This window comes from Uloborus diversus, chromosome 4 (genome assembly GCF_026930045.1).
Source record: "Uloborus diversus isolate 005 chromosome 4, Udiv.v.3.1, whole genome shotgun sequence".
Classification (NCBI taxonomy): domain Eukaryota; kingdom Metazoa; phylum Arthropoda; class Arachnida; order Araneae; family Uloboridae; genus Uloborus; species Uloborus diversus.
This window is the reverse complement of record NC_072734.1, coordinates 73,145,308-73,172,921: the sequence shown is the minus strand read 5'-3', so window position 1 is coordinate 73,172,921 and position 27,614 is coordinate 73,145,308. Positions and strand designations below refer to the sequence as shown.

General features: G+C 32.3%; 1 protein-coding gene across 1 annotated transcript in view; it reads right to left on the bottom strand.

Annotated features, from left to right (window-relative positions):
• LOC129220634 (O-acyltransferase like protein-like) overlaps positions 1-23,655 on the bottom strand; it is a 93,942-nt gene extending 70,287 nt beyond the window's left edge. Inside the window, exons 1-2 of the mRNA XM_054855064.1 lie at positions 22,680-23,655; positions 714-940 (exon numbers count right to left, since the gene is read on the bottom strand). Of these exons, the coding sequence (XP_054711039.1) occupies positions 714-940; positions 22,680-23,655 (1,203 nt within the window). The remainder of the gene's footprint in view (positions 1-713; positions 941-22,679) is intronic.
• Positions 23,656-27,614: the final 3,959 nt, after the last annotated feature.

The window sequence follows — 27,614 nt, the reverse complement described above, 5'->3', positions numbered from 1 at the left end:
TTTCTCAAAATTATTGGCTTAAATAATAAGTAATTCTCAGAAATAAAATACATGTTTTTTTTTTCAAAATAATTTAATAATAATAACATGTTTTTTTTTTTTTTTTTTTTCAAATTAAATGATAGAAATTTATAAATTTATATCATTTAATTTCATAATTAGAATTTAACAACAAATATTGTCATGTAATTAGTGTTTCTCAATTTTCATTTCCTATACTTGTTTAGATCTTTGATCCTATTTGAAATTAATAAAAAGAACACAGTTATTCCATTGCTTTGAGTTTTTACATCTGTCGGCAGCCCTTATGACTGCCTCTGTTTTATCTTTTTTCCTTCTTTTTTTTCTCTCTCTCTCTTTCTGTTCTTCAATTTGTTGTTGGTCCCTTAAACGCATGGCTAATTATTATTACTGAAAAATGTCAGCTGCCCTTTACGAGACAAAAGTCACAGCAGAATTGGTCTCTTATTTCTCGAGCAATTTGTAAAAATATGAATTTTTTAAAGTGTCCGAATACTTTTCGTTACATAGTGTATGTGTGTGTGTGTGTGTGTTTTGAGGGAAGAGATATCCCATCAACTTTCCCAAAAAAATCTATCTTTAAGTCATCTTGTGTAGAATTTTCAAATATTTAAAAACTTTAAAGTAAAGGGCGTCATAATTTCTCACTAAATGTACATTTTGTTTAAAAATGTGTTTTAAAATACACATACCGAATCCTTGGACAAATTCCCGAAATCCAGAACTTTCGTGTTTAATGTGACACTATTCTGTAAAGCAGGTAGAGTTGGTTTCACTTCCAAAGTGCAGTACTGTCCTCTGATCTGTTTGTGTTTGTTTCTGAGGGGCTGAAGAATGTCTAGACACTGGTCATAATCCCCTAAGTCCGTGAGGGTGCCTTCCAGACTACCCGAGGGCAAACGACCGCTGGCGTCAACCACTAAAAGAAAACAAAATTGTTAGAAGACATCTTTACTCAAATGCACTTAAAATATCCGGAAATAAAACACCTTAAGTAAAATTAAGTGTTGCTATGGTTTTTAAACCAGGTTCAAGTTGTTGAATTTAAATGCTAATTTATATAATTCGTGATCTCATTGATGTGTAGTTTTGTGTGCTCGTTACAGTGTGTTAATAAATGTAAGAGATTCGAGTAAGACCTTTAAAAACTTCAAATTTATTTATTTTATCTCTAAAATAAACACGAAATTATGAAATTACGCATAAAAAGCAGTATGTAGAAGCGTTTATACAGTACAACCTCGTTTATCCGGAATAACTGGGACCAAAGGTAATCGGGATAAACGAAAATCCTGATAATCTGGATATTAAGGGTAATAACCGGACATTTTTAATGAGCAGAACATAAACTGAACAGTTAGTATAAGTCATCAACTTACATAATAAACAAGCTGATGTGTGCATCACATGACTTCCTTTTACTCCAATTTAATGTTATTTCCCCATTAATTGCAATTTTAATGTGATTCAATAGTTAACTCTCTAAATATCACCAACAGTGGCCAAATTAAAACCAAATTTAAAAAAAAAAAATCGCCAAATTTGTAGGCAAGTTGGCGACAAAACTTGGCGACTAAAAGACTGGCGATGTATCGTCAAGTGTCCACCAAATTATAACACCACTTGAGTTTGCATCGAAATTAACAATAATTTCTCCCCAAAAAAGTGCAAAAGACCCCCTTTATAAACACCCGAATGCAACCAAAAGGAGAGTTGCACAACTAGATCCCACTAGGAGTCTACGTACCAAATTTCAACTTTCTAGGACATATCGTTCTTGAGTTATGCAACATACATACGCACATACGTACATACGCACATGCATACGTACATACAGACGTCACGAGAAAACTCGTTGTAATTAACTCTAGAATCGTCAAAATGGATATTTCGGACGTCTATAGTTCTTAGGTATATATGCACGTGTGGTCCGGTCGAAAAAAAAAAAACTCAACATTCATTCGGGGTGAGCAAAATGTAAATTAAGGTCGATTTTTGAGTAAAATTTTTTTCGCGAATACAATACTTCCTTTTTTGTTGAAGGAAATAAAAATGATAATTTGTAAATTTATTTTGGTTTCAAAATTATGGCAAGAATTGTAAGTGTAATATTTTAAAAAACAGCACACGTTTATTGTATTATATTAAAAAAAAAAAAAGGCTTTTTAACCAAATAACATAGGATTGTTTCGCACAAACACTTTGTCATGTATCGTTCAGCTGCACTAAATGTCGGACTGACGCTCCAAGTACGCCATGTTATTCATTAGATAGCTATAATTTATTGCATGATCTATTCACGAGTTGCACATTTAATTAAAATAAAAAACGAATGTTTCGTGCACTTATAGTTTACTACCATAGTGTAAAAATATTATTTATATGAACATAAAACTTTTTTTACTGTGCAAATTGGATCCGGATAAACAGACGCCGGATAAACGAGGTTCCACTACAATTGTCTACATAGTAAAAAATGAGCACTCTAACTTAGTTCAAGAAAAAGGATGGCATAGCTGCAGAAAAGTTTGATTACAAAGGAAAAATGCGTACTTAGCAAAAAAAAATTTTTTTTTCCTCTTTTTAATTCCATTCTATTGAAGATTTACGTACACATATAAACATTGTAATTTGTGTAAAAAGATGTCTTGTTAGTATAAGCACAACCTTCTGAATAACAATCCGCTTATTATCATTTCATAATTTTATAGTAGAACAAATTAAACTTTCTACCCTATATAAATAATTGCTTTGCTAAACGATCTAATCTAATGTATAAGATGATCACAATGATCACGAAGAACGAAAATCTTCATTCCAGTTACCCCTCAAATCAGCCAGAGAATTTTCTCGAACTTTTCTGTACTCGTCAAACAAATATGTATTTATTTCATGCACCCCAGTAATTCGGACAGTGACATTTTTTCCCCGTAAGTCCTTTACAGGGTTCGCTAATGCTTCAGATATTTCTTCTCCACTGCAAGGTAAGTAATATTTATTTTACGCATAGTCATAAGTAAAAACACACACACTTGTTTTGGCAAAATTTGTTCATATATTCCCAAAGTTTTTCGTTTCAACTTAAAAAAAAAAATTACCATTGTCATTAATTAATTAATATTATATTAAACACACAAGATTGATGCGTATTTTTTGATAAAAATTTGAGAAAGCAAATCTGGTTTACATCAAGGATAAATGTCTTGGAATTTTCCTCCATTTTGAACTACATTTATAGGTTATCTGTCACTCTCTCCATCACCTGACTCTAAATGTTTTCTTTTATTGAAATGCTGTCCTTCCAGGCCCCTTATTTTGGACCCCATCGTCCCATCTAGGGCAAGAAAAAAAATTCTGGTCTTTTGAATGCCACCAAGAGGCCTCAAAGGAAGTAAAAGCACCTTGACGTTTTGAAAATCATCTCGTGGATTGAATCAATTATACCAAGAAATAGTATTCTTCAAAATTGCTCCAACTGTAGGGTGTGCCGTGGGGAGGGCAGTTCAAATAATGAATGGCTGATGATAAAATATTTCACTTTTATTCGAATTATCATAACATTTCAAGGAGCTTTAACGATGGTCCTACGATAACCTCGATGTGGTATGAACTGTCTCATTTATACTAATTCGACCTATTTCCTGGAGAGGGACTAGAAATAGGGCAAAGGTATCTATCTCGCATGCACTAGAAAGTCTTGGTTGACTTTTGGCTCTGAAATTTGTCACAACTTTTTTTTTTTCATTACTGTCGAGGAAATGTGATTCGGAATATAATTATAATCTAACTTCTGAAACCAATTCCTTTTCTACTTTTCATTACAACCAGTCATTTAGGGTAAATTTGAACCATGTGATTTAACAGTAAGTTACCGACCCTACGCCGGGGCTTAACGCTGAACTACATGGAACAGACAGCCCGGTTATCACCTCCAAAAACTGTGGTTTCGTTCTTATTAGAACTCATCAGTCTGGATTGGTGAATAATCGAGTTATGAGTTCTAATAAGAACGAAACTGCAGTTTTTCGATGTGATAACCGGGCTGTCTGAAATATTGCATGCGTGTGATTTAACTTCTCATCTTTTTTTCACAAGTCTCAACTGTGCTCGTAAGATTATAATATCTGTTTTCTACATTTTATTTGTTTTTATAAAATAAGTTACCAACTCTGTAATCACTCATTCTATCATTCAATCATTTTGAAGTTACTGTTTGAAAGGTGTTAGGTATTTGTTAGTAATGTTTTACGCACTCTTATAATTGTACACATATTGTGATGTTATGAAATAAAAATGAGGAGTTTTTATCATTTAGAAATTTTATTTTTCATGTTCAATATCACTCACATGGTTCAAAGAGAGCTTAAGCGTCTCAATATAACTTTGAACCTTGTTAATAACTCAATTCAAATGATTTTACAATTTTTACTTCCCAATTTTCGATAATTGTACATTACAGTTAAGTTTTCCTTCAGTTGTTTTATGCTATTAAATGCAATGACAATTTTACAATTTGAGTGGAGCAGTTAAAAGTAAAGAAATTGCGGATCGAAGTAACACAAATCAGTCTTCTCATACATACCATGTTACCGTTCTGTAACATGAAGTTCATTTATATCATGATTGCTGGTCAGCATATTTGTAATAGGTATTATAAAATGGATCTAGGAAAACTACGAGTTCACACAAACGTGTAATAATAATAATAATAATAATAATAATATGCAATTTGTTTCTCTGTTCTTCCTGGAAACAGACACAGATTTTTGAATTAGCGAACTTCGAAAAAATCGAAATTTACCTCCAAAAATATGAAAGACTGTTGCCGTTTGGTTAGGGTATGAGTTATTACCTTTGACAAGGTAAATTTGAGGTCTTCTTCACACACAGTAGTAACATCTGGTACAGGAAAAAAAAAAGAAAAAACTTCCAGACTCTTTTAACTGCAGCATATAAATATAATTTCATATCATTTGAAGCATTAATGCTGTAAACGTTTCTGACATGCAAAATACATTTTGTTTTTGTTTTGCTGTAAAATCCATAAAAACAACATCATTTTTCTTAAGCTTTTTGTATTCTCCAACTGGTACTAAATGAGCTTGATCTTCATCTGAATCATAGAAGTCTCCACCTGATGAGTTGTCCAAAACTATCTGTGGAGATCATAGTTTTTCCCTTTACGACAACGTCTGGCATTGTTTTGCTTTCTTAGTTTTGCTTTTGAATACCCGCATATCTGTTTGGGACTGAGAAAGAATGACTCAGAAAATTGTGGATTGGTAAATTGGGTTAAAGTGTCATTTTGTGATACAGCATTGGATGGGGATGGAATGCTTTCACTGCAGCCTTGGCCTATCGCTAGTACCACAGCTTCTTTCATGTTTGCTTCAGAAAATTTCCAAATAAGGTTATATGATCGAATTTTTTTCTGGGCATGTTGAAAGTTTGAAGTGGAGATAAATAGGGAAGGTTGTCGTCAATGAAACACATAACAGTTTTCGATTTCTTTAGAAATTAAATCCAACTAAAATTTCACGTTAATTATAGAATCAATTTCTCAGTATATATTTCTCTTTTAATAATAATATTCACTTTCATATGATAAATATACACAATAAAGAATGAAAATTAAAAATAAATATTTTAGTATGTGGTCCATTCATGGCAACCAGTTGCTATGCATGAACCATCGAGTTTCCATTGATGGATCACATTCTCAAATGAAAGAATCAATGCGTGGCTTACATATATTTGTAACAGACGATCAATAAACACTACAAATAACAATAAATTATAGAAAAAGATTTATTTTCTAAAACGTTTTATTTTCGGAGAAGAGGAACATAAAAAAACCTCAGCACCTATGCAACACACTCACACCTCGTTCACCACTTGATATTTTCCCAACCCTTGCAACACCGTTCTTAGCTAATATCTTTGCAACCTCTTTTGAACTGCTGGGAGTTTTGTTAAATAAATTTTAAAAATTTTCGCTCGACGCAAGATTGTACTTGCTCTATAAAATGTCAAAGCAATTATTGACCGTTTTATTACTGAAACCAGAAGCTTAAGTCCCAAACTAGCAGAGAATGTAGTGCTAACATACTTTTTGTCTTAATTAAATCTGTGGGACATATTATTTTTCTACAGCCTCTTGAAAAACCAATTCCCCCAATTTTTCGGAAGTAATTCCAAAAAACGTCTTCTCTAGTTTCAAAATATGATTCACATATTCTTATTTCGGAGGGCTTATTTCCTAAATTTCTAATAAGTGACTAGGTAACAGCAAATCGGTTTTTTTCTTCCATGCGACTGTTTAAAGTTTCTTTCAGAACTCTATATTGACAGAAGACTTCATTAAAGTCCATGATACCACCATTTCTATAAGCTACTGTAGCACGTTGCATGCTCTCGCTTGTCCACTGGTCATATATTACTAATTTTTGCATTTTTATGGAACAGCAAAAGTATTTGAAACTGTATTATTATGTTTTAAATTTTTAATCACTTTTATAAAAAAAATTGAGGTGAAATCATAATAAAATAAAAAGTTTTCATGAATTTTTGAGAAACTTTTTTTCATTATCATATTTATTTTAAAACAACTGAGCAATTTTCAAAGGTAATTAAACTGAAGTTACAACAATATTTGCGATTTTCCATAAATGAACCGTTTTGTCAAGTGGTCCATTCGTGAAAACACATCGCGGTCCAATGATAGCAACTGCGTCATTTTGAATGTTCTTATATGTATTACTGCTGTGACGAATCATGATGAAACGTGAAGTATGGTGAATTGTACTTGAAAAGACACTTTTTTAAGTCAATGTTCACGTTTAATTGATCATTGATATTCAAAGCATGTTACAACTAAATGAAAATATCAATAATTAGTAAGATAATGGTAGAATTCTTTTCTGGCCGATTAATAATATGATTAAGTAATTCTAGCACTTTGACGAATCTGCAGTAGACTGTTTTTAGACAAAGGAAGGTACTAAAACCGATTACGCGTTTACACAAACTCTAGTGCGGGAAATATCTAGTCATCTAGTCATGGTACAATTTAACGTATTGCAATGGAGCAATAAAAAAGTGACTTCATTTGGAAAACTACGAAATAGAAATAAATGATGTGATTGGACTAAATAGAAATTTAGCTAATAGTTCAATATTATTAAACTATAACAGTCACAATTCCATTCAAACATCACTGTTTTGTTGATGCAGAGTTTTCAAACTTATTTTGTTATTATTTGACTCAACAGGTTAAATGTAATTAAATTTAATTCAATGTGTAATTTCTCAACTTTTAACATAAAAGTGCCATGGGAGCGGAGAGCAACGAATTAACGATGTCTGTTCCCTCATTGCAAAATATAACTTTAATAGCTACCATTTTTAGGCAAGGAAAATTGACATCATTCTACTGCTAAAATGAACGTTAGTTAACATGATAATGTAAGATTAATAACACCAGCCTGTAAAGTTTATCTAACGGTTTAGAAACAGTGCAACAAACACACAATGGACATATTTTACTTCGATGGATTCAAACTACGATGACATAGTTGTTTTCCTTGTATGATACTTAAAAATAACCTTTTTTCTATAATTGTTCCCACGGCACCAGTAACAGACAAGGGTCCAGTAACAGACAGTCGTAAGTTTGGATTTAAATACTAAGAATTTAAGGCGGGTAAAACTGAAGTTGCTGCGATCCATGAATACGGTGCAACCATCTAGTGTTATCAGAGGAAATTTTATGAGCCAGTTGGTATTTACAAGGCAATGGTGGAAGGTTATGAAAAGCCACCACGAGGCCTGCCGGTATTTCTTGTTCATTTGAATTTAATAAGGTTTTAGATCTAAAAATATAGAAATTTTGCTAATTTTGAAGAGAAAAGGAGAATTCTCTCCATTACTCATCCTATCTGTTAATGGGTATCATCAGAATTGTTGGTGTCTGTTACTGGGGTGTTGAAGTCTTTTTTTCCAAAATTGAGCAAATAAAAATAGAATTAACTAATTCAGAGGATCCAGAAGCAGCCAAACGTTGGATGAGATGTAGCTGCATGAAAGAAAAATAGTTTTAAAAGTTTAAAACATTAAAAGGCTCAGAAAATTGTTAACTCGAGAGCGATGTCTTAAGCATGTCTGTTACTGGTGTCGTTATGCTATGTCAGCTTGACATTTCAAAAATTTTACCAAGCTAAAAATATCCAAACACAAAATAATTTTTTGCTGTCAATTCGACTCACTGTATTCGACCACCCTAAAAAGTTCCGAATAATATAATACCTTCCTGATATATCATGATAACAGTATCTTTTCTTCTTTCTATGTTTTTTGAATGGCCAGTAAATGTCACTCTCTTGGAATTTGATTAAGTGATTATTGAGAAACTCCAGAGTAATTTACATACTACTAATGCTGCATTTTCAAAATAACTGGATTAGCACTGGATTGAATATTGGCAAAGAAGATTTTATTAATCTCAAACTCAGCTCTGTGAGCTTTAGATTTAGATTTTGAAGGTTATGCTCATTCAGTCCTTAAATCGATTCGGTGAGCTATTTTTAAAAAGATGCTTTCATCATTGTTTTGCATAAAACCTTGGTTTCATCACTTTCCATGGATGATCGAAGAAGAAAGATATCATTTACGAAAGAATACATCGACCAGTTAGGAAAATCGTCGCCTTGCTATTCCAAGATTACCTCAAAAATAGGTCAATGAACATGGCAGCCGGAATTTAGGGTGAAAGTTGTAGTTTTTATTCTATTCTTTGCTCTTGAAAGTAGAAGTGGTTCAGCACGATTACATCTCTCCCTGAGGCTAATCATGAGGTAGGAAGTAAACGAATTCCAGCGAATTAGTCAGCTATTTCCTGCGAGGATGCAACCATACTTACGGTTAGAAAGATGTCATTTTTGCTCTGATTAATGGTTTTAGTCGAAATTGCAGCTTAATTACATATTAAACGAAGCAAAGAGAACGGGATTAAGTCAATTTGCGAAATATATTTTCTTTAAAATGCGTCTTTTGTTACTGTAATAGAACTTCCGATTAGTCAAGAGTTTTATGTGCACAAGCAACCATTTCATAAATCGGAACATTAGTGCATCTGTTTATAGAATCTGATACTTTTGAGTTATAGGTATCAAAAACGTATGCATTTTATAAAAAGCAATGTTTGGATAAAAGAACTCTCTCTTTTTTTTTCAATTAAATGCTATGCGTTGTGCTGAAATAAATTTAAGAAAAAGTAAAATGACACGTTTAACTGATTCCAAAAGTGTACATTTTAGGGTTTCTCCTCCGTTTCGTCGACAAGATATTAACTTCCCCTGTTTTTTAGTTTTTCTCATCCAATCTTACCTTTTAAGATGTTTAGAGGGGGAATGAAATTTAAGAGCGGCGAAACGGGGAGACTCGTAAGTCAATTTTAATTTTTAAGCTTGTAGATTAAAACTGACTAGTTTCTTTTGTTACTGGTATAAAACAAGATAAACTGCAATGACGAATCGTCTCTTAAGATTTGTACCAAACACTATGAAGAAAGAAAGGTTTCTATTCTTTAAATATTTCGTTCGATAATACAAGATATGTTAGCATTATCACCTCAACGAATACTATTTTCGTTTCATCACCTCAATTATTATATTGCTCATTAAAATCCTGTTGTGGTCCAAAAATTGCGGAATCTTTTCGCTATGTCAAAACTGGCCACCGGCAAGCATTTACCAACGAACGTATTTAAATTAATGGAACATCGTAAAAATCTTTAGTGAAGCTGCCAAAAATCTTTTCATTTGAACAGTGAATAGTTAAACAAGCATTTCAACCTAGTAAATTAAAAGTGCAAAATCTTGGAAATAAAAGGGAACAAAGCATTAAAGAAAAAAAAAAGCAAGTGTCAAATTCACTTGATTCCATAATGAACATTTGTTAAAGAGTATGGATTTAGGAATAGCAGTTGATCAGAAACTTGATTGAGTCGGAGTTACTACTTACTTTAAAATCAAAGCAGCTCAGCTCAACAATTTACTTCGACGAATAATGAGCTCTACTTGGTGTACTTCAACAGTTTAAAAGAAAGTGTTTCACGTAGTTCGAAATCAATTTTAGACTCAGAGCAGTAATAATAATAAACTGAGTCTTACGTTGGGAACTGACTATACGAAAGAAAGGGTACATTGTGGTTAAGAAATCAGGGATGTTCTCTCTTTGACGTAGTTATCGTCATCATGGTGAAATTAATTTACCTCAATTTAGCTAAATTTGCGAGAAACATTTTCTATTTGAATATGTGTTAAAAACATAAAATTTTTTAAATAAATATTTTTTTTTTTTACTGGAAAGTGTAAAAGTGTAAGATCCAACTTTCAAAACTTTTTTGTGGCGACAAAACACCATTTTTCTAAATCATTTTCCTTTTAACCCAAGAGTTAACTGCCCCCCCCTCCCCCCTTCCCCTTGACTGCTGGAAATTAGAGCGTCCAAATTGACAAATGTATGTGGTTAGAAGCGCTTTCGTACTAATAACTGAAAGCAGGGGCGGCATTTCAGCATTTCATTTAGGGGGTCGAGTTTCTTAAATATGTATTACTACAGTGCGATACAAAACACACATTAGCTAGCAGGGAGTGATCATAAAATCGGTTTTCTATGAATAAAAATTTGTGTTTGGAAGCAATTAAAATTTTGATTCATTTTTCTAATAAGTTATCATACAAAACATCTCGATACTAAAGTTTTAATACCTCTTGGAAAAGTTTTAATGCATAATTTTTGGAATTCGGAAGAGCAGGAAATCGTGTTACTAATCTGTCAGTGCCCAGTGTCATGCTGTTTTGCCACTACAACTAAATAGAAAATGCCCATTGTGTTTTGAAAATAATTCTGTAACCTCCTGAGAAAAAAAAAGAAAATCTTTCTTTACTAACTGAGCTGATTGTAATAGTTAAAAATTAATTGATGTAAAAAAGTTATGTATGAAAACACTTTTGATATCTTGCTCTTAAAAATCACCCAGGCAACTTCAAAAATTGTGAGGGGCTTAAGTTTTCATCATTGACTAACCTAGTCTCGTCGGCGCTCTCAGCTTCAATGAGATGCCATCTGCATCCAGCTCTGTTGTTCACTATTCCAGACTGATGAGTCCATAACAAGGACGAAACTGCAGTCTCTGGATGTGATGACTGGTCTGTCGGTATATTGCTTATAATGTTTCTTGCCTCGTGCTAAAAATTTTAACTTATAATTGAAACGTTTTATTTTTCGTTTTCAACATCCAATGCAGATAATATAGAGCCAACCATACAGAAAAATAATTATCATCAAATCTTGTGTTAATTTCATTCGAAACTGAATCTATTACTTCACACAAAATATTAAGAAAACAATGTTTGACTTTACATCATATGGGTTTTCGTCACTTTTTTTTTTTTTTTTTGACGCCTTTTTAAAATTGACTCGGAGGAAGAATTTTTTGAAAGGTTTCACGATTGATTGAAATATGCATCTATATAAAATCTAGTTTCAGTTTCAATTGTAGAATAAACTATGGTAGTATGCTGCACAGATCAATTGTAGATTGAACTGTGGTTTGAATAGTCCGAAAATTAAGGGTAGCAGATGTTTTGATAGAGTAAGGCATTTTTCAAAATCTTTCCTCAATACAAACAAATAGAATAAAAATTCAAACGAAGTCATACATGGTAAAGGACATGAGCTTTTTCACCACTGAAAGAATAGTTTTGCAATAATTCTTCCAGTCGTCAAATTACTGCTTTGAAGTTAGAGAATTTACGGTTTTAACTCCTGAAGACCATTTTGTGTCACTCCGCGATTGCATAATTATAGAGCCCCATAAAAGGTATTTGTTGATATGTTTTTTTAATTCAATAATCACATGCATGAAGTTTCTATGAAAGCATGTAATGCATTGAGCAGCTGAAACGTGTTTCTAGCAGAAGAAAGCGATGAACACTCATTGAATAAATATACACTTAAAAAATGAGCGTAAAAGTAATTGTAAAATATCAAGGAATGTTCTTGTGAAAACCATACAGCCACACCACTTTGCACCAGCCTCTCATATTGGACATACCATCGTTACACTGGGCACACAAGTATGATATATTTAGCCAAAATTAGGAAATTCCTTCTTTAGTTAAAATTATCCATGGTTCTCTATCACTTTTCTATGTTCTGAAAAGGCCGGAAAATACTTCATGAATTTAAGTCATCATCCAAAAAACGAAAGACACTTTTTCTAGTCTTTGAATGCGTCGAGTTTCATAAAATAGTTACCGAGATCCAGCGAGATTTTTTTTAATGAACATTGGTTTCCGATTTACATAAATTGAATTCACCCATTTTCTATCATTCTGCTCATAAAATTTGGGGGTGCGACCGCCCCCTCTTGACCCTCCTATTTGCCGCCCCTGACTGAAAGTGACCAAAATCCTCACTCTAGTTATCTTTTCCCGGTCATTTTGCATTGTTCTGCAATTTGAAGAATGAATTTAATTACCATTGTTAAACAGAAGCTGATTTCTAGCTAGCGCTCTTTTATTTTAAGTATTAAAGAATCCTTTGCTGCTTTGTCACCTCTCCGCTCTTCATTTTTTAATAATTGAACAATATTTCAACAAATGAAACAATTCGTTTCCAATTAAAGTTTCTTTTTATGGAAAAAAAAATGGGAAATATATTCTATAATCTACCTTATAATTTTTCCAAAATGAGACTGAAATTCATTTGTCATTTGAATGCTTACAAATTAAACATTTTCCTGAACGGAATTACAAACACAAGATAACAATCCGCACTCAAGAGCAAAAACTTATTTTTCAAAAAACAAATTTCTTCGCCGCTCTTTGCCTTGAATCGCCAATTTTAAAGGAGTTGCGGTACGATAATCGCTAAATTGTAAACCTGAATTCTCCATATTTTTTTAATTGTACATGTAAAGTGCAAATAAAACACAAAAATTAGCCTTGCTCTGAATCTCAGTGTTGCACAGACCGGCTACTAGACAAAAACCAAAGATTCCTTGAATTATATATTTAAGCTCTTTTGTTTTACTTAAACATTTACAATTTTGTTTGTAACAAATTTTGAAAAATCTTAAACGCGTCCTAAATTACAAGTTGAGCTAAACTTACATATCTTGTCTCTTCTAAACTGGATTTTTTTGAACATGAGTTGAATCAGGTTTCCATGTTCATCTCATTGGAATGAGATGAACAAAAATAAGTATGAAATACACGGATTCCTGGAGAGCAGCCAAACGAGAAAGATGCAAGGTTCGTTCCCCTTGAAACCTTGTCTTCACAGTATGTTGACAGTCTTAGTACCAGTATGTTAATGTGTGAGTGCTATGTGGTTTGGGGGTTACGGCAGCTGTATTTTACCAAGACAGTCCTGGCTTAATCTTCGGTGTGGCAAGAACCTACTACATCTTCTGCACGACATGGAAATCTCTGAGCTTCACCCTAAAAGTTATAGTACTCAGTAGTTGAATTAAAGCATATTAATATGTGTCCGCATTGAAAAGATTGCTGTGAACCAACACTAATACTTTCTCTTCAAAAAAAGATTCCAATTGTGCCACTGACAGAATCTAAGTTTAAAACAATTATACCTTTAAACGTAATGAAGTATCATCGCTCATGCTTCGAATTTCGTTAACTTATCCAAACATTTAAACATTTGTGTGTGAATTCAATTGAGGTAAGAAAAGATATGATAATCTATCATAAGCTACTTAGGTGAAAGTCTTCGAAGCATAAAACCGGAACGTCTTTTGGAACCAAATGTTTATGGTCAATTCGATACGACACTTGATTGTTTTAGCATTGGCATTAACTTTTCCTTTTTGTTCCATCACGGTGCCTTATAATTAGTACAGCTCTGTCTTCAAAATAAATTTTTGGCTAGAATCAATGGAAAGAAAACGAAGGTGAGACTAGTTTCCGTTAAGCGAGCTTCTCCAGAAGAACCAGTTTATTTACGATTTGTGGTTCGACGACAACACACGAACGGAAGTAGTCTTGGATGACACGGTTTAGTGAACTTCCGATGCGTGTAGTTCGAGCGAAATCGTTTCTTATTAGGTTTCCTTGTTAAGTTGATTTCTCTATCTAAACAATGTTGGGTATTTTGAATAAGTAATTGCCTGAACAATGGGTTCTTTTCTTCGACTCGGTGATATGATTGACTGGAATAATCTAGAGATTGTTTTTTATATAAATATGACAGGGCCGTAACCAGACTTTTGATTTCGGGAGAGTTTTTCAAACAAATTTCTCGTAAAATCTTTATGATATATAAATTTCGATTTCATTTGGACAGTCTATCGGTTTTTGTCACAGTAGGTTATTTAAATGAGAAGATGCTACTCTAAGGGATACGATCAAATGTAAAAGATGGTATGTCTATTAAATGCACAAAAAGGAATTGATGCATACAACACATTACTTCTCCCCTGTTAGATATTTGATGTACTTTTTAATCACTCACAATAAATGTGTATAATCACGTACGCTCTCTTTCGAAGTAACACTTCTTATATTCATATTTTTGACAATGCCAAAAAAAAAAAAAAAAAAGGATATTAAATACAGAATTCGGCTACTTCAAATTTAAAGATTTGCGATGCTTTTGTTAGCACCAGGAAATCAAAATCTGAAGGAAACGCTGCATTGTTTTGTAAGAAATGATGTTCACTATATCTACATGCAAATACTATATAAAAAAATAAATGCTACAGATAAAACATTGAATTCGTCAATAATATTATTATTTTTTTTTAAAGAAATTGAAAAAAAAAAAGAGGGAATGAAACAGTAATAATCAGTTTTTAAGCAAAAACAAAGATGTGATGAAAAGCATATTTTGAAATAGTTTCGAAAATTTTCGGAGGGGGTTTGAACTAAAGCCCTGGATTCTTCTCTTAAGTAGCGACACGGGGGGGTGTCGGTCATGTTGGGGCCAAGCATCGGCTGTCTTCCCATGTCTGCTATGATGAAATAGTGGTTTCTTAGTAACTCCTTGTTAATAAATATTCCTAGATTCTTCGAGATAACAAAAATTTGAATGTACATTAACTTTTTTTAAATTTTTACTTGGTAAGGAAACTAATTTTGATATTAAGGCATTTTAATGTGCAAAGATGTTGATGCTTAATGTTTTACAATAATTCTCGACCTTTTTGCGAAATATTTTTTTACTCTCTTCCCCGAAAGCATGGAAGTAGGATATTTATGTTGAAAGAATAGATATTATGATTGTATTGATTATCAGAATAGCATAAATAATTAATCATCCATTGATTAATCGCAACAGATATACTTTATTAACCAAAGTAGATTTTTTTTATCGTACAGACACAAAATTAAGCTGTATGTTACAAATGTTTAAACTACTGGTTCTTTGAATTTAAGTAACATAACCAATGTATAAATATGATACTTGCAGTTCCAGTTTGTATAGAATATAAGTTTTTATTATTAAACTGAAATGAAATTTCGAATCGAAAACAATGTAGTATTTAAAAATAAAGCGGCTTTCTTTTAATCCATAAAACTCATGGATTAAAACAAACTTTCGCTATTTATTTCAAAGATTGAATGCTTCTTTGAAAACTTATAATTATATTTAATCATTTACTTAAAATATAAACTATCGTTTTCAGCATTAACGTTTCACTACACAAAGTGGATTTAAATAAAATTTTAAATGAGAAGGGTCTGATGGGGTAAAGTGGTCATAAAATCGCAGGTTTTCAACTTAGGTGGATAATAAATACAATAAATTCTTTAAACACTTAAACTTTTTTTGTTTTTATTTTACATTGCATTATTAAAGAACACGGTACATTGAGTTTTAGGAAAATTCATATTGATTTAAGTAGTTTTATAACACTTTCATTTCCCTTTGTATTTATGACCACTTTACCCCACGCTGTGGGGGAAAGTGGTCATAGCATGGGGTAAAGTGGTCATAGTTAAAAATAGACGCAAAACCGTTACAAATAACCCTAATTTTTGTATATTTCGGTTACTTTTTTGTTACGAGTATATGTACGAGTATATACGGGTATACACGAGTATACTTTACGTGTCATGTAGACATGAGTAAACACGTTCATATATGAATAGATAAAAGTATACATCAGATACATGCGTGCACGTGCCTACTTAAGTATATATGTGTATACACGAGTAGATGAGCATGTATACTTGATTACCTACAGGAGTGAATACGTGTCTACACGAGTATATACGTGTCACGTGTATATGCGAGTATATACGAGTATAAACGAACATCATATGCACGTTTGCACGTGTATCTCGAGTATATACGTGTGCATACGTACTTATACGGGTATACACGAGTTAATTCGTGGATGTATCCAGTGCATGTTTGGTACGTGTCTACTCACGTGTATATATATATATATATGGAAGCACGAGTATATACGTTTGTTTACGTGTAAACACGATTATATACCTGTTTGACGTATATACGTGCATTTACGTGTATACACCAGTACATGTGTCCACGTATATCCACGAGTATATCCGCTAACATACATTAATGCTTACAGAATGAATCCAAGATCTTGGGCAAAATCTAAGTGTTCTGAAAGAGGAGGATAAGAAGCAAAGAATCATAAGGAACTTGTGGTCGCTGACGTGCTAAATGCACAAAAGGTCAGAAATTGATGTTAGCAAAACAGGTCACAAAATTGTTACACAAAGATGATCTTAGCCGACATTTTAGTTTTAAGAAATATTTAGAGAAGTTGTTGAAAGTTACAGCCTGTAGTAGCTCTAATACACGCATCGCAACAAAAGCGCAGCGACTGATGAAAGTTTTTCAAAAGTCTCGTAATTGCAACAAAGTGATTGCGATGCATGTATTACAGCTGCTGGCCGCAAATTTCCTCATTCGCTATAAAACTTTCTTAAAACCTAAAATGTTGTGTAAAATTATCTTTAAATTGTGTATAAAAATTAATATATTAAAATAAATATATTAAATTGTGTAATAAATTTGTGACCTGTTTTGCATCCATCAGTTTCTGGCTTTGCGTGCATGATGCGAGTCAGCGTTGAGTTTGTGTCGATATGTTTCTTATGATTCTTACTCTTATCCTCCCGTCTAACACCTTTTAAATATTTGCTCAACAGTTTAAACTCACCCTGTATACATGTATGTATATCATATGCTTGTATGTAAGTGTCAACGCGAGTACGTACACGTATATACGTGTCTTCCTGAGTATATAAGTGTTTGTATATATACGAGCATAAGCGGGTATATACGTGTATAGTCGAATGTATAGCTGTATAGATAAAAAATACTTGCAGATACCCAAATACGTGTTTATTGGTGCATTTATGTGAATGCGTATATATACGTGCCTACACGGGTATATGTGTATACATACGCATATACTCGTATATTTAACCCTGTTTATTTTAAAAACAATACATATTAAGTGAAATTAATATTTAATTTATATCTGCCTTATACTTAAACATTAAGTGACTTAAGAAGAACAATATTCGTTAAGCCTAATATTATGACCACTTTACCCCATCCTACTTAAATGGTTCTAAAAAATCATTTAAAATAGATTCAGCTAACTGATAATGAGTAAGAGTTCTTGAGACAAGTAGGAAGCTTCCTGTGTAGTCAACCTGTTCATTACTCTAACAAACAAAATTTCCCAAGGAAGTTAAAAAAGGTGTTTACATTTTAAAAATTTTCACATTTACACAAAATATTTCTTTTTACCAAATAAAATTTTGCCAGCTGTAACATTTTGTATCTAAAAAGTATAGTCTAAATGCACTACCCTAAAATAAAATTTTCACATTCATTCGAACATTAATTTCCAAGCTATAGCCATTTATTTGAATTATGACCACTTTACCCCATTGACCACTTTCCCCCACCAGACCAGACCCTAACGCAATGAAATGCAAAGTAAGATTTTCTGCCTTTTAATAAAATAAAATAAATGTTGTCAAAGTAGCATGTTCATTAAAAATAACACAGCAAAATACGGAGAGTGTTTCAAGTTTTATATTGCAAAATTGTTAAAATATAAGATATTGGATTAGTATAAATATTTTTATACAACATCAACTCTCTCAACAATATAATGTCCGTGAATAATTGATTGTTTTCTTTTTTAAATGTCAATGAATAAAGGGAGACATTTGTCATATTAACTCACAGAAACATAGAATATAAGTAATAAATTAGCTTAAGATTTTAAACAAAAGTTTTAAAATACATATAAAGAGATGAATCAATTACTCGTGTTATTGATTTTGTATTGCACATTAATGCATGCTTACAATTCTATTAAACATAAAAGTAATAGTTGCTTGTTTCAAAATGTTGCTTTCGTTTCACTGGCATTTTTCCTGAATTCACTAAACAAGTATTCAGATTGCAGATCTGAGATAAATAGAAGCATTGACAATAAAGTTTTAAATATTAACTGCGCTGAAATAATTTGAACTTTAAATTTTGGCCAAATAAATCGATATTGTTGAAGAAAAGTAAATAAATAAATAAGGAACTGGCCATTTAATAAATGCGTGTTTACACGCAAGAGTTACAATAAATACTTTATGAAACACCAAAAATGGCAAAAAAATATCCTGTGAAAATAATCCTAGAAGAAGAAATGAACAAGAACTCACTGTGAAAAAGTAAAAACTCAAGGAATGCAATATTTTTAACTACGATGCGTTGGAAAAAAAAAAACGTGAGTTTGAATACAAACAAATATTAAAAATGTATACAAAAAAACATTGAGTTATACAGAGATGCACACTGGGGGGGGGGGGGGATAAAAGAAGTGAAGTCATCTCTGCCGATTCAATGCACCCAGATTTTACGCTTTTCTTTATTTCGTTTCCCTCTAGGTAAAGGATATAATTTGGTGCCGGATTCTGCCCTATTCACTCACTTAACGGCACAGTAAGTAGATGCTAAAATGAACGAAGAAATAAATATACCGATAAATAAATATGAGCAAGAATAGCGAGAACGCAATGTTAAAAGACCGGTAAGCACTCAGATTTTCGCCCCAAGATGTCAAACGATTGCCCACGTGATCAGTCACATCCAATAAGAATCGGAAGCGGCACCAGACAATAGGGGAAAACGGGGAAAACGATGTCGCTACTTCTTCTCCGCTCGAGGGCTTTAGTTTGAACCAATGAGAAGAGATAAAATGGAGGGAGTGAAGACTTTCAATCGTGAAACAAAGACACCAAGTCACGTGACAGATTTCAAAGCGAAGCATTGGTAGAAATCAGATTTTTTTCGCTAGTTTCACGCAAAACGTGTCAACCATTCGTCATTGTTCAGTCACTTGACTAGTCATCTGTGCTCAAGCTTTTGCTAAGCCAATGATTGGACTTTCTCCCTCCATTTGTAATTCCTGCTCTAAGGTTTGAACACTAAAAACCCACCCCTTAAATTCGGTCATGAAATGTGGTAGCTAAAAAAAGTTATACACTTCAAATTTATTTATATTTAGTTCTTTGATTTATGTGTTCTAATATTTTTAAAATAAAGATATGTGTATTTAGTAATATGAAACTTTGTTTACGAATAGCTGTATTTTTTTTTTAATTTAATAATCAGCTTCAGCTATCCCCACTAGTTTCAGTTTCAAAATTTGATTGTACTCTTGTATTGATCACATAAGGGATCTGATAGAGGGAGGAGGCGTTAGCCCACAACAGTGTTCAAAGGGGAAAGTAGAGATTGAAAGGTGGAGAAAATCTTTGTGTTAACTCATCTCCCCATAGTTTTTCAAAACACAAGAGATCTTTTTTTTTTTTTTTTTTTCGGTTTTACAAATGAAGCGACCTTGTCAAAAACGAAAAGAAGAGAACTTTTTTATTTATTTATTTATTTATTTATTTAAAGACTTGCGCCAAAATTATGAAGGCCAGAAGCTACCTTGAGAAGTTTCTTTACGCAGCAAGTGTGGTACGTACACATTAAGCAGTAGCTTTCTCATTAAAGAATTAAACTCGATCACTTTGTACAGCTTTTTAACTTTCTTTCTTTCTTTTTTCCATTTTTGCCTTCTTTATTTTATAAGATCAGTTATTTTTCATCAGCAGGGGCGTTTCGAACGGAAGTCACGGAAGGTTACTGGGACTTCCCAGAAATCTTATTCGGCAGATTTTGACTGACATTTCGGAAAATTTAGACATTGTTGCTATATTGCAATTCATTTTTGTTTCGTTTTGAATAATGCTTCATAGCTCTTCTTCTTAGATTTAGGTATGTATGTATGTATGCATGCGTGCAGGTTTTTTTTTTTTTTTTTACTATAACTTTTTTAATCATTCGATAAAATCTCTGAAGTTACGTTCGTCAAATTGAGAATTTTCCCCTTCCCAAAAATTTAGTTTCGAGGCACCTCTGTTCCTCACATCAATTGAAAAAAAAATCGTCAAATAATTCTTCCTTCATTAAAGAATCCTAAATTTCAAACTAATAATCTGCGTACAAAATGGCGCTGAGGCGGTAGGGGCACTTTTACGATACCAGCGTGATTTCAATCACGTGACAAACTGCGGAGTTATTTTAAGCCCTTCAATTGAAAGATAATGGAAAGAAAAAGGAAAAGTTTTCCTGCAACGCAATTGGTTGTCACTAAAGATTTTTAAAAAGTTTTACAATATTTTTTTTTTTTTTTAATACTGTTATCACAGGTGCGCCCTATATTTCTATAGAAAAATAAATTATGCTATGTTTTCTTAAATATGCCATAAGGAATATACAATATTAACATTTAAATCATTATACATATTTGTAGAGACGTACCGAGTAGCACTTTGGCCGAGTACCGAGTACTCGGCCTTTCACTACTCGGCCGAGTACCGAGTTACCGAGTACTCGGCATTTCACTACTCGGCCGAGTTAACAAGTACCAATTATGTTTTAAGAAGAACCACTGACACAAGTGATCAATTTTGAACTTATTGGAATAGTAGTATAGACCTCTTTGTCCATATAAAAGTTTTTAAAACTAAATTCCTGCTGAAATTTAATTTCGTATTATTTAAAAAGTTTTGTTTACGTCAAAAATTTTACAAAAACAATTATTTTTAAAATTAAAAATAAATAAATAAAAGGTATGATTGATCAAGTTGGAATTAAGACAAACTATACCAATCTATTTTAGTTCTAGTCTGCCAAACATAAATAATTTTTAAAAGCAAATAAAGCAAATGTGCAGGAACACTGCACACATGTGTTTCTGCGTTAGAAGGAACGTCTTTATCAGTGCATAAAATGTGAGCTAAAGAATGTTAAGACATTCGACAAAAAAGTCCGACTTTTGTCGGATGCCTTTAAATCTACAAGCTCACATTTTGTGCATTGAAAAAGGAATTTCCTGTAACGCCAAAACACGTGTCTGCAATGTTCCTGCACTATGCTTTTAACGTTGTTTTATTTCCCTTTTTTTTAAGCAAAAGAATTTTTATATTTCTTATAACTAATTTTTGTTTGTAGCAAAAATCTATTTTTTATGTAAAAATTTCATATTTTCTATACTTACCTTTTTTGCACAATTTTTAATAAATAAGTTTTATTAACTTTGGGGACATTAAAATAAAGATTTATTCCATTAAAGCATTAAAAACTTCATTATTCTCAAAATTTAAAATTGACTTGTAAAATGATTGCAGAATATTAAATATGCTAGCCCTTTTTTATAAATTTTAATATCTGTCTTGGACAATATTCAATTTTTTGCAACTACTCGGTATTGGCCGAGTATCTGATCAAAATTTGGCCGAGTACCGAGTACTCGGCAAATTGGCCGAGTATGCCGAGTACCGAGTAGTTACCGAGTACTCGGTACGTCTCTACATATTTGTTAAATCTTTCTTCAGCATCTTCATCCATATTAACCAACTAATAATGCTTCTAATGAATATATGAACATCAATTATCACTGTTGCCATTCATAAATTCAGTATGTTACAAGGGAGATCTGTATGTGTACCTAAGGCCATCATGTACCTAAAACCACTCCACTTCATTTGAAATGTATTGAATTCCAAAAAATTTTCTTGCTGTTTCATCTTCTTTACTTAGTAAGAAGATGAAACAGCAAGTCATCTTCTTTACTATATAAATAACAGTATTTGGGCAATTTAGATCATTAATAAAATTTGTTAAATAAATTTAATTTTAAGTATTTATTATTTTAGAGACATAGTAACTATTTTCTACAGAATCTATGACAGAAAAGTGATGGATACATTTTTTGAATAGCAAATATAGAAAATACAACTACTTCATTTCAAGTTTTTCAAATAAAAAAAATTTAAAAATATTTTGTATTATAATTTTCTTTAAAATTTAAAACAAAAAACTCCTGTATCGAAAAAGGGGACTCCTTGCAATCCCGAAACACGTCTCTAAAATTATTTGCCAATATGCACATTGAAACGTAGTTTAATCATTTCAGTCAATCAATCAATCCTTTCATCAAAATATTGCAAATGAGTTACATTAAAATATGTAATAAAATAAATTACAGTTTCGGTTTCAAAACAAAGAGATAATTTAAAAAATCTTACTTCTGATGGCCCAGCTCTTGAAATTCCTGAGACCAGTAATTAATTGCATCATTGCACTGTTACACTGAGTAGAGACATTTAGTTGACTATGAATTCTCAGTATTTTTGGCAGCACTTTTTTCATCACGGAATCGGTATACCGACGAAAAGTTTTCTCCAAATCCCTCCATTGATCTTCGATGCTACTCGATTCTGCTGATGTTTCAGAGATTGAATTTTTATTATTCTTGAAATTAGCAACACTGATTGTAGGCATTGCTGATGCGAAACTATTAAAATTCTCCAATTTATCTGTGGGGTGAGGAGCGATAATTTTCTTGATTTCATTTGTTTCAGTAATTTCGGAAGGAATGACAATAGAACTTTCATCAGTTCTGTAAGAAGACGCAACATCTTTAGACTTGAAAATGCTATTCGAAATAAAAGAGTCATTTGTTGGTGCCGAATATGCCTTAAGTATTCCACGGTGAGTTGGATCATTTTGTATAATTACATGGTCGTGTTCTTCTTTGTCATTCGAAATTATGGACTCAGATTCAGGAATTAGAAAATCTTCTGGAAATTTTTCGGAATAATTTGAACTTGCGCTTTGAAACGAATGCAGTCTATGCATGCTATTATCACCACTTTCTGTTGAACTATTGTCTTCATTCTGACCATTATTAGTACTACTCTGATTATTTTGAATTGTTTCTCGAAAATCAATGTCTGTGCCAGTATTAGACACCAAAATATTTTTTTTATGAGGTTCGACTGGCGTTTTTAATTGCGGATAACTCGTAGTCTTTACATAGGGCACAGTATTGCTCTCCACCAGTTTTTTGTTAGCAGATCCTGCATTGTCCGGTGCTTGGAAATTAGCATTTACGTTCGTTCGGATGATTCCAAGTCCCATATCAGGCGGTATCCGGGCACTGTAAATAGCCGTGCAGCATAGAAACAGGTGGAAAATAGTCACGTGAACTTTCAGATCCATGCTTTTCCCGACGGTGTGTTACATTCTAACTGGAAGCGAGCTTTTGCGGCGGAAACGAGGACAAAGATTAAACAACATGTCTTTGGAATCTTTTAAGTTCAGGTTTAAGGCGATTCATAACCTTTTTCGCCAACGTAATCGCCAAGGAAGAGAAAGTGGTTTTTGTTTCTCTTTATTACTCATTTTTTATGACAGCTAGTCTGGTTTTGATGTGCAGTCAAGAGTGTTGCGCTTTTAAGCTTCTTTGTGTGTCTCCCGGACTTGTAACAAATGGCACTTTAAAGTATCTATCATAATTCATAGGATAATTTGCTAAGTTATCTTTTTCGAGTCACAAAAGAACACTTTTTAATCGCATTAAGAATCGTGAATTAATGTTATTAGCTGTGATGTTTGCATTCCTTTAAGATTGAGAATTTCAGTTTAATGAAGTCAATATTGAAATAGTTTGATGCCAATACGTTATGAAATTAAACATAAACTAAGTTTGGCAAACGATAGAAAAAAATGTATCATTAGAATAATTTTTTTCACAATTCCATAGCTTGAGTACGCTACCTTGCGATGATTTAAAAAACTACCAAAAGAAGTAAAACATTCTGTTTCACGTCTTTCTTTTGTGACAAAATTTAGACTTCAGACAGTTTGTGGTGTAATCTAATTTAAAAAGAATGTAAAAGAAAACACTCCATAAACATGATGAAAAATTACAGTCACTTACTATGCCTAAAAGCAGATTATAAGTTACGGCCATTTTCTTTGTTCTATCTCTTCCATTCGCCATTAGCCAGAGATTCCAGCGCCTCCCATAGCTTCTTAGAATTCTAATTGAAGCCAAAATAAAGTATTTCTGATGGACATACCATGATAGTAGAGGGGCTATTCGCAAGTTCAATATACTATAGGGGGCGCTGTAACCACTGTCTAATGGTGGATGAAAAAGGTAAAACAAACAGATGCCGTAACTTATAACTTGCTTTGAAGCTTAATGAATGACAGTAATTTTTCATCATGTTTGTGGGGAACATTCTTTTCTATTCCTGTGAAATTACATTACACCACAAACTCTGAAGCCTGTAATTTTTTCCAAAGGAAACACGTGGAATGGAATGTTTTACCTTTTTCTTTGGTATTGTTAATCACCGCAAGGTAGCGTATTCGAGCTTTGGAATTACGAATGGTAGAAAATGTATCCGAACTGCATTTTGTGATAAAATCATGAAACTTGGCAGGCATGTAGACAATGCCCTTAAAAGCATATTTAGAAAGCGAGACATTTCAAAGTCTCCCCCCCCCCCAAAAAAAAAACCTCCTGGCGGCCATTTTTGGTCAACAATACAAAACTACTTCTACTTTTTATTTTTAGAACAACACTCACTGTATCATCTTTTGTGAGTTCTTACTAAGCTTACTAAAGTGTAAAAAGTCATCAAAATATCTCTTAACTTATTAATTTTCATATTAATTTCAAAAAGTTTGATTTTTTTAAACGAAACTTTAACTAATTGAAGTCTTTAACATTTCTGGAGGGGTTGTTTGAGAAATGTTTTTTATGTATTTTAAAGCACTATGTTAAAGAAAATCAGTTCATTTATAGTAGAACCCAAGAATCCGAACCCCAGAAATCCGAAACAATAGAAAATCCGAACATATGTTTTAAAATCCACTATAATATTAAAATTTGTTCGCGTCCGTCTGTCTGAAGATCGATCTTCTTGAGAACCGATGCGAATCGAGAGTCAAACGAGATAACGATCAATTCGAAATTTTCCAAGGAAAACAATAGGACCAATCTCGTAATTGTGCTACTTAATTAGCGGATATATTAATTAAAACGTTAATTAACATAACGTTATTCAGGAATTTTTATTTCTTTCCTGTTGCCATTTTGCATATGCGTGAGTAAGTAAAATTCTAATAATTGTTTTAAAAGAGGTTTTTTTTGGCTGCTGTCCAAATCTTAAAACAACGTTTCCATCTAGAATTTCATTTTAAATTAGTTCAAAATTGGTTGCCCTATTCGGACATAGCCTTTATTTTATTGTCTCCTCCTTTTTTGGTACATTTAGAATGTGCGACTAATTATGTTTATTTTGTTGAACTTTTTCCCGTCACATGGGTGAGTTTTCGAATTGTAATAACTCTCTTTTTCCTTCCTGTTTCTGTTTTTAAAATACAGTTTATATCGTTAAAAGAACATGTTAAATTAAGATTGTTTGGATTTCTTTGTGAAGCAGAGTTGAACAAAAAAAGATTGTTTTTAAGGATTTTAACTAAAGCTAAATAGGAATCTGATGACTTGGTATTAAATTAATGCTTATTGGTAGTTATTTAGTCTTGGTGCTTTAGTTTCACGTAATCCACCAAAAAGTATGTGTCATTCTATGTAAAAAGCTGATTGTAATTGTACATAAATAGTTCAGATGTAGTCTATCAGATGTAATTCATTTTAACGTAAGCACAGATTGTAGTTGATAATGGATATATTTTCATCTTTTGTGCTAATTGAAAATACTCATAACTTGTATCATTGATAACTATGATTAACGTTAAAGAGATTTTTGACAAAATTATGCTCTACTGATGTTTTACAAACCTTGCATTACGCGTATTTATTTACTCCTTAGCGCTTTAGAAACTGATGTCAGAGTAATACAAAAACATCAATTGGACATCTCTGTCATTTTTTAAGTAGCCCATGCAACGCCGGGCACGCAGCTAGTTTACTAATAAAAACTGATTACAAAACTAAGAATAAAACTAGAAATAAAAAATCATAAACAAATGTAGTAATTTTTTCAAAACTTGAAACAAACATTTGAATTGTTATTTCAGAAAGAATACTATACCTTGATCAGTTAAAACGAAATCAATTTTCATTCTCTTTAAAAAAAAAAGAAAAGAAAAGAAAAAGAAAAAAGAAAGAAAGAAAGAAAGAAAGAAAACTTAAAACATTTTTTTCGCAATTTTTGGGGAGTTTGGAAAGTCACATTCTGCAGTTTTATAAGTCATATTTGCACTAAAATAATGGGGGAAGGGGAGGTACGGATATTTTGTTCATAGAACTTCAAAATGTATAGTTAAAAACTTTAAAACAAATTTTAAATTTTTTCTTATAAGACGTGTTGAAGAGTTTGTTCTATGTTTTCAACGATGTAAGGGCAATAAATAATTAATTACTGCAGTAAGAAGTTAGTGCTATGTTAATAAAGCTAACAATATTGTTAATATTAATAAACTTATTTTTTATTGAAATATAAACAATATAAACAATATGAACAAAATATTACAAAAACTACAAGAAATCTGAATAAGAGATACGTACAATGATTATACGGAAAGTAATTTAAAACGTTTGAATTTTTAAGTAATTTACACAGATACATAGCATTTTCCAATGCAGTATTTACACCTCAATGTGCAGATAAGTTCATTTTTGAAGCACCCACAAGTTATTTAAGAGCAGTTGTTTTTTAGAGCACTTGCATGACGTAAATTCACTTTAAGCACTTGAAACTGCGGGCAAACTCAAACAAACATGAACGTTCTTCTCATTTATTACTGTAAACCCTAATCATGAATTTAAGTTCAGGCTAAATTTTTAGACATACTGCCTCATTGACATCTACCTTGATAAGCACTAAATAAGTTGCCTAAGGGCTTCAGCTGTGGGTGATAAGTTAATCATTGATCTTTGTTTTCTGGTAGAAAAACATTTTCTAGCTTTATTTACGGACATAAGTTACATGAAGACGAGCAGCAAAGATTCACTAAGATATTTGAAATTTTTAATCAGGTATGCTTTTTTTTTTTTGAGGTTGGGATAGGTATAAAAATGCACCAATCAAGATAGTGTTTCCATTTTTGCCACATCGTCACTTTTCCCCGACCTGCAAAAAAAGAGGTCGTGTTACATCCTGAGTATGAATGAAACCCTCTTTGAAAAACTGCTTTTTGCT